The sequence below is a fragment of the Myxine glutinosa genome, chromosome 3, assembly GCF_964187855.1.
Source record: "Myxine glutinosa chromosome 3, kmMyxGlut1.1, whole genome shotgun sequence".
NCBI lineage: Eukaryota > Metazoa > Chordata > Myxini > Myxiniformes > Myxinidae > Myxine > Myxine glutinosa.
In genome coordinates, this window is record NC_136263.1 from 105,619,910 (window position 1) to 105,634,607 (window position 14,698).

Below are 14,698 nucleotides of genomic sequence, written 5' to 3' on the forward strand. Positions count from 1 at the left end.
CACACAGCCAGATACACACACAGCCAGATACACACACAGCCAGATACACACATAGCCAGATACACACATGTAGCCAGATACGCACACAGCCAGATACGCACACAGCCAGATACACACACAGCCAGATACACACACAGCCAGATACAAACACAGCCAGATACACACACAGCCAGATACAAACATAGCCAGATACACACATACCCAGATACACACACACACACACACACACACACACACACACACACACACACACACACACAGCCAGATACACACACACAGCCAGATACACACACACAGCCAGATACACACACACAGCCAGACACACACACACATAGCCAGACACACACACACATAGCCAGACACACACACACATAGCCAGACACACACACACATAGCCAGACACACACACACATAGCCAGACACACACACATAGCCAGACACACACACATAGCCAGACACACACACACATAGCCAGACACACACACACATAGCCAGACACACACACATAGCCAGACACACACACATAGCCAGACACACACACATAGCCAGACACACACACACACATAACCAGACACACACACACACATAGCCAGACACACACACACACATAGCCAGACACACACACACACATAGCCAGACACACACACACACACATAGCCAGACACACACACACACACATAGCCAGACACACACACACACACATAGCCAGACACACACACACACACATAGCCAGACACACACACACACATAGACAGACACACACACATAGCCAGACACACACACATAGCCAGACACACACACATAGCCAGACACACACACATAGCCAGACACACACACATAGCCAGACACACACACATAGCCAGACACACACACAGAGGAGACACACACACACACACACACACCCACACATAGCCAGACACACACACACACCCACACACCCACACATAGCCAGACACACACACACACCCACACACCCACATAGCCAGACACACACACACACCCACACACCCACATAGCCAGACACACACACACACACACACACACACACACACACACACACACACACACATAGAACAGACACACACACACACACATAGCCAGACACACACACACACATAGCCAGACACACACACACACATAGCCAGACACACACACACACACATAGCCAGACACACACACATAGCCAGACACACACACATAGCCAGACACACACACACACATAGCCAGACATAAACACACACATAGCCAGACACACACACACATAGCCAGACACACACACACATAGCCAGACACACACACACATAGCCAGACACACACACACATAGCCAGACACACACACACATAGCCAGACACACACACACATAGCCAGACACACACACACATAGCCAGACACACACACACATAGCCAGACACACACACACATAGCCAGACACACACACACATAGCCAGACACACACACACACATAGCCAGACACGCGCACACACACACACATAGCCAGACACACACCCACATAGCCAGACACACACCCACACAGCCAGACACACACCCACACAGCCAGACACACACCCACACAGCCAGACACACCCACACAGCCAAGCACACACACACAGCCAAGCACACACACACAGCCAAGCACACACACACAGCCAGACACACACACACACAGCCAGACACACACACACACAGCCAGACACACACACACACATACAGCCAGACACACAAACACACACACACACACACACACACAGCCACACACACAGTCACACACACACACAGCCAGACACACACATACACACACACACACAGCCAGACACACACACACACAGCCAGACACACACACAGCCAGACACACACACACACACAGCCAGACACACACACAGCCAGAAACACACACAGCCAGACACACACACAGCCAGACACACACACACAACCAGACACACACCGCCAGACACACACACAGCCAGACACACACACACACACAGCCAGACACACACACAAATAGCCAGACACACACATAGCCAGACACACACACACACACATAGGCAGACACACACACACACATAGCCAGACACACACACACACACAGCCAGACACACACACACACATAGCCAGACACACACACACATAGCCAGACACACACACACACACACATAGCCAGACACACACACATAGCCAGACACACACACATAGCCAGACACATAGACACACACACACACACACACACACACACACACACACACACACAGAGCCAGACACACACACACACACACAGAGCCAGACACACACACACACACACACACACACACACATAGCCAGAAGCACACACACACATAGCCAGACGCACACACATCGCCAGACGCACACACATAGCCAGACGCACACACATAGCCAGACGCACACACATAGCCAGACGCACACAGAGACACGTGCACACAGAGACACGCGCACACAGAGACACGCGCACACATAGACACGCGCACACACACACACACATAGCCAGACACACACACACACATAGCCAGACACACACACACACATAGCCAGACACACATAGCCAGACACATAGCCAAAAACACACACACATAGCCAGACACACACACACATAGCCAGACACACACACACATAGCCAGACACACACACACACACATAGCCAGACACACACACACACACATAGCCAGACACACGCACACACATAGCCAGACACACACACACATAGGCAGACACACACACACACACACATAGCCAGACACACGCACACACATAGCCAGAGACACGCACACACATAGCCAGAGACACACACACATCGCCGGACACACACACACATAGCCAGACACACGCACAGTGCACACATAGCCAGACACACACACACATAGCCAGACACACACACACACATAGCCAGACACACACACACACACACACATAGCCAGACACACACACAGCCAGACACACACACACACACACAGCCAGACACACACACACGTAGCCAGACACACACACACACACACACGTAGCCAGACAAAAACACACACGTAGCCAGACACACACACACGTAGCCAGACACACACACACGTAGCCAGACACACACACACACGTAGCCAGACACACACACACACACGTAGCCAGACACACACACACGTAGCCAGACACACACACACGTAGCCAGACACACACACACGTAGCCAGACACACACACACACGTAGCCAGACACACACACACACGTAGCCAGACACACACACACACACACACGTAGCCAGACACACACACACAAAGCCAGACACACACACACACACACAAAGCCAGACACACACACATAGCCAGACACACACACACACACACAAAGCCAGACACACACACACAAAGCCAGACACACACACATAGCCAGACACACACACACACATAGCCAGACACACACACACACATAGCCAGACACACACACACACACACACACACACACACACACACACACACACACACACACACACACACACACATAGCCAGACACACACACACACATAGCCAGACACACACACACACACACACATAGCCAGACACACACACACATAGCCAGACACACACACACATAGCCAGACACACACACACACACACACACACACATAGCCAAACACACACACACACACACATAGCCAGACACACACACACACATAGCCAGACACACACACACACACATAGCCAGACACACACACACACATAGCCAGATACACACACACACATAGCCAGACACACACACACATAGCCAGACACACACACACACATAGCCAGACACACACACACACATAGCCAGACACACACACACACATAGCCAGACACACACACACACACAGCCAGACACACACACACACACACAGCCAGACACACACAGCCAGACACAAACACATAGCCAGACACACACACACGTAGCCAGACACACACACACGTAGCCAGACACACACACACACACACACACACACACACGTAGCCAGACAAAAACACACACGTAGCCAGACACACACACACGTAGCCAGACACACACACACACATAGCCAGACACACACACACACACATAGCCAGACACACACACGTAGCCAGACACACACACACACACACGTAGCCAGACACACACACACACACACACACACGTAGCCAGACACACACACACGTAGCCAGACACACACACACGTAGCCAGACACACACACACGTAGCCAGACACACACACACGTAGCCAGACACACACACACGTAGCCAGACACACACACACGTAGCCAGACACACACACACGTAGCCAGACACACACACACACACATAGCCAGACACACACACACGTAGCCAGACACACACACACGTAGCCAGACACACACACACGTAGCCAGACACACACACACGTAGCCAGACACACACACACAAAGCCAGACACACACACACACAAAGCCAGACACACACACACACAAAGCCAGACACACACACACATAACCAGACACACACACACATAACCAGACACACACACACATAACCAGACACACACACACACACACATAGCCAGACACACACACACACACACACATAGCCAGACACACACACACGCATAGCCAGACACACACACACACACACACACACACACACACACACACACACACACACACACACACACACACACACACACACACACACACACATAGCCAGACACACACACACACACATAGCCAGACACACACACACACATACACACACACACACACATAGCCAAACACACACACACACATAGCCAGACACACACACACACATAGCCAGACACACACACACACACATAGCCAGACACACACACACACATAGCCAGACACACACACACACATAGCCAGACACACACACACACATAGCCAGACACACACACACACACACACACACACACACACATAGCCAGACACACACACACATAGCCAGACCCACACACACATAGCCAGACACAAACACACACATAGCCACACACACACACACATAGCCAGACACACACACACACACACACACACATAGCCAAACACACACACACACACACATAGCCAGACACACACACACACATAGCCAGACACACACACACACACACACACACACACACACACACATAGCCAGACACACACACACACATAGCCAGACCCACACACACATAGCCAGACACAAACACACACATAGCCACACACACACACACATAGCCAGACACACACACACACACATAGCCAGACACACACACACACACATAGCCAGACACACACACACACATAGCCAGACACACACACACATAGCCAGACACACACACACACACAGCCAGACACACACACACAGCCAGACACACACACACAGCCAGACACACCCACACAGCCAGACACACACACACAGCCAAGCACACACACACAGCCAAGCACACACACGCAGCCAGACACACACACGCACACACAGCCAGACACACACACGCACACACAGCCAGACACACACACAGCCAGACACACACACACACACACACACACACACACACACACACACACACACACACACACACACACACACACACACAGCCAGACACACACACACAGCCAGACACGCACACACACACACACACACACACACACACACACACACACACACACAGCCAGACAGACACACACACAGCCAGACAGACACACACACAGCCAGACACACAAATAGCCAGACACACACACACACATAGCCAGACACACACACACATAGCCAGACACACACACATAGCCAGACACACACACACATAGCCAGACACACACACACACACACACACACATATAGCCAGACACACACACACATAGCCAGACACACACACACATAGCCAGACACACACACACATAGCCAGACACACACACACATAGCCAGACACACACACACATAGCCAGACACACACACACATAGCCAGACACACACACACATAGCCAGACACACACACACATAGCCAGACACACACACACATAGCCAGACACACACACACAGAGCCAGACACACACACACAAAGCCAGACACACACACACACAAAGCCAGACACACACACACATAGCCAGACACACACACACAGAGCCACACACACACACACAGAGCCACACACACACACACACACACACACACACACACACACACACACACAGACACACACATAGCCAGACGCACACACATAGCCAGACGCACACACATAGCCAGACGCACACACATAGCCAGACGCACACACATAGCCAGACGCACACACATAGCCAGACGCACACACATAGCCAGACGCACACACATAGCCAGACGCACACACATAGGCAGACGCACACACATAGCCAGACGCACACACATAGCCAGACGCACACACATAGCCAGACGCACACACATAGCCAGACGCACACACATAGCCAGACGCACGCGCACACAGAGACACGCGCACACAGAGACACGCGCACACAGAGACACGCGCACACAGACACGCGCACACAGACACGCGCACACAGACACGCGCACACAGAGACACGCGCACACAGAGACACGCACACACAGAGACACGCGCACACAGAGACACGCGCACACAGAGGCATGCGCACACAGAGACACGCGCACACAGAGACACGCACACACACATAGCCAGACGCACACACATAGCCAGATGCACACACATAGCCAGACGCACACACATAGCCAGATGCACACACATAGCCAGACGCACGCGCACACAGAGACACGCGCACACAGAGACACGCGCACACAGAGACACGCGCACACAGAGACACGCGCACACAGAGACACGCGCACACAGAGGCACGCGCACACAGAGACACGCGCACACAGAGACACACGCACACAGACACGTGCACACAGACACGCGCACACAGAGACACGCGCACACAGAGACACGCGCACACAGAGACACGCGCACACAGAGACACGCGCACACAGAGACACGCGCACACAGAGACACGCGCACACAGAGACACGCGCACACAGACACGCGCACACAGAGACACGCGCACACAGAGACAGAGACACACACGCGCACACAGAGACAGAGACACACGCGCACACTGAGACAGAGACACACACGGACACACAGACAGACACACACGCGCACACACAGACAGAGACACATGCGCACACAGAGACAGACACAAACGCACACAGAGACAAACACACACACGCACACAGAGACAGAGACACACGCACACAGAGACAGAGACACATACACGCACACATGAGGTATGCAAAAAAACACTCCGGAGATTCTGAAGCCATGTGGCAAAACATTTTGTGGTCTGAAGAAACCAAGATGGAACTTTTTGGTCTAAATGTAAAACGTTACGTTTGGCGCAATCCCAACACAGCACACCACCCAAAGAACACCATCCATACTGTGAAGCATGGTGGTGGCAGCATCAGGTTATGGGGGATGTTTCTCATAAGCAGGGAATGGGGCATATGTCAGGATAGAAGGCAAAGTGGATGGAGCAAAATACAGAAATATAGCAAGAAAGCTGAAATTGGGATGGAAATTCACCTTTCAGCATGACAACAACCCGAAGCACACAACCAAAGCTACACTGGAGTGGCTAAGGAACAAAAAGAAACCTGTCCTTAAGTGGGCCAGTAGCCAGACACACAGACACACTTAAGTGGGCCACCCGATCGAAATCCAATCGAAAATCTGTGGCATGACTTGAAGATTGCTGTCCATCAACACTCCCCATGCAACTTGACTGAGCTTGAACAGTTTTTTTGCAGAGGAATGGGCAAATATTGCCCAATCAAGGTGTGCAAAGTTGGGAGAGACCGATCACTCAGGGGGTGGACACTTATCCAACCGAGATAATTCAGTTTTGTATTTTGAATACATTTTCAGAAATTTGACAAATATGTTTTCCACTAGGAATTTCTGGGTTACGATGTGTAAATAATGGAGGAAAAAGTCAGATTTCATACAATTTAATTCCAGGCAATAAGGCTACAAAAGGTGAAAACTTTGAAAGGGAGTAAGACTTTCTTTATCAACCGTTTTGTTGGCATGCTTGCTTGAGTGCTTAAGCGACTTGGCGAGTGCTTTACAATCTTAACAGTGACTAGCAGGGTTGCCTGGCATTGCTAAGAGGGTTGGGTGTGGTGGCGGGCAGTGGGGAACTGAGAAGGATGGGGAGGGGGGGGGGGGGGGGGCAAGAGAGCCGGCAACGAAGTGGGGCAGCAGGGGTTTTTTTGTTTTGTTTTGGGGGATACAAGATCGAGGCTCGTGAAAGAGCTAACATTAATCACACAAAAAGTCAAACCGACACATAAAACACAAAATAAGGGGAGCGGTAGACAAGATGGCGAGAGAGGGGGAAGGAGACAAACACAACATTTGAGAGCAGGGACATCGAGAGAAATGTGGGAGGGAGAAGGCTTGGGGGGAGGTGGGAGAGGTATAAAACATATGAACACTGCAAGGACTTCCAGGAAAGAAGTTGGAATTTGAAAAAAAAGTGTATCTGGGGTGAATTAGCGGGGGTAGAAAAGATCAAGGTTTTGGATGGGGGAAGATAAGAGATGGTGGTGAACAGCTGTTTGAAAGACCTGGAGGGAGGAGTGGGATTGATGGGAGTGGGGGAGTTTGTTCCAGAGGTGGGAGAAAAGGGGAATGAAAGAGAGAAGGTGAGCAGAGAGCCTAGATTTTGGCAGTTTAACCATAAGAGTTGCTGGCAGATCTTGTGCGACCTGTAGGAATATTAGGGGGACAGAGCACAGAGAGAGCTGGGGGAGCAAGGCCGGAGAGGAGTCGGTAGAAGACAGAAAGACCACCAACCTGCCTGCGGTGAGTGAGTGAAAGGCCCTCGGAGTTTGCTTCATCGCAGGAGATTGCAATGATTCTGAAAGCTTTGGTTTCAACAGCGTGAAGCCGAGCTAGGTGTAAGCACCGGCCCGGAGGGGGGAACAGTATTCCATTGTGCTGCGGATGAAAGCCTTGTATGTGGTGAGGAGCGCAGGTGTGCCAAGGAAGGACTTCGCACGATGGAGGATGCCCAGTCGGCGACTGGCTTTGGAGGCCAGCTTGGAAATGCGGTTTTCCCAAGAAAGATCATGGCAGATAGTGAGACCCAAAAGCTTGAGCGACAGAACTTCTTGGAGAGGATTGTTGAGTAAGTAGATGGGAGGGTTTTCCAGTCGTTCTTTTCGGAGAAACATAGTAAGAGTGTGAGATTTGTCAGGATTGAAAGACATGTTCCACTTGTTTGACCAGTCTGTGATTTTGTCCAGGTCTGCAGAGAGTGAGGAGGCTGCAGACTGCCGATCTGAGGGATGAGGAATGGAGCAGCAGATAGTGGAGTCATCAGCAAAGAGATAGAGAGGATTTTCCAGTGAGTCGGAGAGATCATTGATGAAGACCAGAAATAGCACAGGGCCCAGAACACTACCTTGGGGAACTCCAGCCAGAACAGGAGGGGGGGAGATGAGAGAAATCCATTCAGGGCCACACGTTGCCCATGACCAGAGAGGAAGTCCGCAAGCCATGAGTGGAGATTTCCATGGATACCATAGGAGGAGAGTTTGGTGAGCAGAGCTGGGTGCCAGACCGTATCGAAGGCACGTGATATGTCAAGGGAGACAGCTCTGATTTCCTGTTTGGCATTGAGGACCTCCATCCATTGTTGAGACAGCAGAAGCAACATGTCCAGAGTAGAATGACCTGGTCTGAATCCAAATTGATGATCAGAGATCAAACCAAATTTAATTTAATTTAATTTAATTTAAGGGTTTATTTAAAATGGTGAATTGAGGTGATGCATTGAGGTAATTGGGTTGATTTAAGAAGTGAGTGAAGGCAATGCCAGTTTGGGTAAATATAAAACGGTGAGTTGAGGCAATGCCGGTGTCCAAAGGGGGTCTTAAAGCGTCTTTTGGGTCTTAAAGGTCTTAAGGGTCTTCCAGGTCGAAAGGGTATTTGACATCTAAAGGGTATTTGACATTTAAAGGGTATTTGACATCTAAAGGGTCTTCATGGCCTTAAGGGGACTTTGTGGTCGAAAGGGTGTTAAGGGTGTTTGAGGTCTGAGAGTATTCGGGATATTAAGGGTCTTAAAGGACTTTAAGGGTTTTAGTGGTCTTCAAGGGTCGAAGGCATCTTTGGGGTTCAAAGGATCTTTGGGGTTTTAAAGGGTTTCAAGGGTGTTGTGGATCTTTGAGGGTCTTAATGGTGTTATGGGTCTTTGGGGTCGAATCTCCCAAGCATGTAAAAAGTCTTCTCTCAAGCATGTATTCTAATCTCTCAAGCATGTTAAAAATGGTATTAGGGGTCTTCAGAAAGTATTCACACCCTCTGACTTTCACATTTTGTTGTATTAGAGCCTGATTTTAAACGCTCAGATATTAAAATGAAAGGATGGCAATGTTAATGGCACTGCCAGTACTATACTCAGCGATTTTGGCCTAGTCTATATGATGTAGAAGTTAGAAAAATGACCACATACCAGGATCTGAAAAACAAAATCAAGCGAAACTGAAGGCTGTGGAGTGCCAACGTCAATAACTCAGAGCAACTAGAGTGATAATTAAAAATTAGAAAGCAATACTAGCTAACTTTTTTTAACTGCAATAAGTGGTGACTGTCCGAGGTTCAGTGACAATCCTAGACCCCTCTATACCAAACTATGAGAACAGAGAACACTCCAGTGTGAAAACATCAAATCATCACAACTTGGTTCTCGAAACGTGATCCTAGTAAAAAGGTGGATGCTTTGAGCCCTGGGAGGGTTTCATTCCACCTTCTGTCGTGTGCCAAAATAGATTACAATCAATAGGGGAAGCCACTTTCCTGCAGTATTTGTTTTCAGAGATTCCAACTATTATCACACTGTGAATATCATAACTTCATGTGGTCTTGTGCCAATGTTTTCTTATTCACCATTTCTTCAATAACAAAAAGAGGAATCACATTGGGGATGAAGAAAGCTGAAATTGTACCAGTCACAGTCGGAGCAACAGGGATGACAAAGAAAACCCTTGCTGAGCAATTTTAAAAAACATTCCGGGGAATATCACTACAAACCAGCTACAAGTGGAGGCTGTCAGAGGTTCAGTGAAGATTCTGAAAAGATCCCTTGGAACAAAGCTATGAGAATGAAGTTTCACAATCTGGTTCATGAATAATGAATGACCCTTTACCGAAAAAGGTGGAGATTTTGAGTTCAGGGAGAACTTCCTCCCACCTTCTGAAACCCGCAAATGGAGATAACAGCCAACGGGAGCACCCTCACCAATGCACAGTGACACATGTTATTGTGTATATATTGTGTATCATATGTGTATATATTGTGTGTCATATTGTGTATATATTGGAATATATACACATGGATATCCACTTGCAACAAGAACTAGTCGTCCTGGTCAACTTTCCATCTGAGCGCAGAGCTCTGATTTTAGATCTTTCATCCATTCCTTCCCTCTTCAAGTAAGATGTGTGTAGATCACCATTAAGAGGCAACCAGCAATTTGAATTTTTAAGTTTTAAATCAAAAATCAAAATAATTATCCTTGGAGTATTTTCGTTTCAAGATGCCAAGTGCAAATCCTTCAATGCACTCTGTTATATTTGAATCCACTATGTCTAGAATGCCAGCTCAGCGTCTTTAGTACAAGGCCATAATACCCACAAAAGTCCAGATTCCACAGTACTCATACATCCTCTTAATCCCCCCTAATGTCTTGCATGTAACAGGTTAGTTGCTTTTGCATAAGCCTCAAACACTGTAGAAAGAGTCATAAACACGGTGTCAAAGCTTTATGTCAACAACAAGAGTTAGAAGGTTGCTATCTAATGCCACCCAGTTGGTTTTGAATTGCAGTCCAATTGTATTTGGATAATGAGAATAGGTCTACGGAACACGCGTCGGCCCTTAAAGCCAATAAAAAGTCTCCAATAAAATATAAAAGCCAATAAAAGGTAAAAGGTGTGTGCGTGCGGCAGCTCCACTATGAGCCTTAGATCATGTAAAAGGGGAAAAAAATTTTTTTTTACAATTGATGTACAAACATCCCGGTGTGTACCCCGGTCCCGGTGTGTACCCCGGTTTAGAATAGGTACACCGTATCCCTGCGCATCGTAAGAGGTGACTAAGGGTTGGCGCCAGGAAGGGCATCCGGCCATAAAAACATTGCCTCAAACAGGGAACCATGATTGTCATGGGGCCCGCAAGGCTAACCCCCGCTCTAGCGGGGAAATGGCCTTAAAACGATCATTCATTCATATTCATGTATATAATTGGTGTTTTCGCTTCACCAAAACTTGACTTTAAATTTGACTTGACTTGACCGCTGAGTGGCTTGACCTTGACCAAAACAAGCCAACATTCAACGATTAAAATTTTTTAACTGTGAACTTATGAAAAAAAGAGGATTTAGATCATGGACGATACCTTATGCAAACGGCTGGGTTGAATGTTGTCCTTCTGTGAAGGTTTGAGGATGGAAGGCTTGGCTTGATTGCTGACAGGCAACTTTGTAGTGGTGTTCAGAAAATCTGACTGTGAATCGTCACCATCCCACGCACAGTAATCAATGTCTAGCAAATGACTCATCCTGTGGTGACACACATTCATTGACAGCTTATGTTGAGATTAAAAAGGGAATCAACGGTAACAGGGGGAAAAAAAAAAGGAAAAAAAAAAAAAAAAAGGAAACAAATCACAACGAGAACGGCACTCAGGAGAGAGCATACATACCTTCGCCTGATTGGCCATGTCACTCAATGGTGAAGAATCACTTAAAAAATTCTGCTAGATGGACCCAGATCCAGATCTTCACCAAAATTTTATAGATTATAAATTCGTCACAAACACAACCTGTCCAACAAGTTTCGTCCAAATCCATCCAGAACTTTTTGAGATATCCTGTTATGTATCATTTTGGTGCTATCTTCCAATGGTGAAGAATCGCTTATAAAAATTCTACTATGCGGATCCGGATTTTCACCGAAATTGAATCGATTCTTCCTCATCAGACACACAACCGGTCCAACAAGTTTCGTCTAAATCCATCCACAACTTTGAGATATTTTGTTCACAAACGGACAGACAAACAGACAGATGGGCGAAAAGATAACCTCCATCCATCTTTGGTGGCGGAGGTAATAAAATCTTAGCAACTGCTCTGTTACACCCTTGATTCCAAAAGCCAGGTCATTGTACAAGGACATTCATTGACATAATGCAAGAGCATCTTGAGCACCACCCACACCTTATTCCCAAAGTGCTACTTGGCAGGCACAGTACCCAAATCTCATCCACCCCAGTCCTCCAACATAAAACATATTCAAAAACAAATAAAACAAGCAAACAGCAAAGAAAAGATAAAATAACAAAAGGTTCTGTTTCAAGGTCTTTGAACCCAAGATGATCATTCTTCATGGTACATGTGACCTCCAATAATTGTGGTTTTTCTATTTTGCATTTCTTATTTGTTTTCTTGGTCTCTCTTTTAATGGACAACGTGATGCATGTGACTAGAAGCATTAATGACAGGTTTTATGCTCACGTTTAGTTATGCCTGAAGACCAGAGTTGGAGTTTCTTAAAATTTGTTACACAAGGTGTGTAATGTTGCATCATGCACACATGGGGTGTCGTAGTGATTCATGGAAATGTGGAGAGATCGGCAGTGCAAGGTTAATGCATCAACAATGGGGAAGAGGGATAACAGGGTGGACAAGGGACATAGACAAACACGATGAGCAGCAGTTCACAGAGTTGACAAAGCTGAACATAATCAAGAGAATGCAGGGTTAGCAAGAACAGAGATAGCAGTGTCCTGTCATCATGAAATACCATTTGGAGAAATGAGACTCGGAAAGACAAATTTCAGATTATGGGGACAATAAAGTTTGAGTTTGTGCAAGATGTATGGATTTGAGTGTTAAAGAAAAATGGCTAACTGGACTGTCTTGGTGAGCAATATTCCTCTGCAGCCATCACTCTCGTTGTTTTCTCCTACTAGGGCATGCCCGTACTATATATATATCTAAAATTATATCCCCCCCCTCTATTTACATGAAATGGTTTGGTCCAAAGCGAACGGCTTGCGAGTACGGTGACAATCCCCCCCCTCTATTTACATGAAATGGTTTGGTCCAAAGCGAACGGCTTGCGAGTACGGTGACAATCCCCCCCCCTCTATTTACATGAAATGGTTTGGTCCAAAGCGAACGGCTTGCGAGTACGGTGACAATCCCCCCCCTCTATTTACATGCAATGGTTTGGTCCAAAGCGAACGGCTTGCAGAGTTTGGTAAAGAAATCGCCATAGCTCGGTAACTACTTGTCCGATTAATATGAAACCTTGAAAAGGCACATCCTCGGGTCCCCAGCAATATACCTGGCAAGTTTCAAGTATATCGGACCGGTAGTTGTCGAGAAACAGCGGTCGCATACACACACACACACACACACAGAGATTACTGGAATTATAGATAGATGAAACATCTTCATATACTCACTGTGTAGTTGTTAAGGTAATTGAGAGTAAGTACAACAGTGCATTCAAATTTAGTGCTGTGAATCAAGTTTCCACAATTCTGGATGGTGCCAAATTTTCCCAACATTTTATTGGTACTTGTGCTTGGGGCAGAAAACCTTGCTCCTCGAAAACCAAATTGACACAAAAACAACAAAAAGGACAGCGAATAAAAAAAAGAAAAGAAAA

The 14,698-nt window shown here is 47.6% G+C and overlaps 1 protein-coding gene across 9 annotated transcripts in view; it reads right to left on the bottom strand.

Moving 5' to 3' along the window:
* LOC137423290 (uncharacterized) overlaps positions 1 to 14,698 on the bottom strand; it is a 272,768-nt gene that overhangs the window by 233,031 nt on the left and 25,039 nt on the right. For all 9 annotated transcript variants that reach the window (XM_078774377.1, XM_068110266.2, XM_078774379.1 and 6 more), the window contains exon 2: positions 12,420 to 12,582. In XM_078774377.1, coding sequence (XP_078630503.1) covers positions 12,420 to 12,581 — 162 coding nt within the window. In that variant the 5' untranslated portion in view covers position 12,582. The remainder of the gene's footprint in view (positions 1 to 12,419; positions 12,583 to 14,698) is intronic.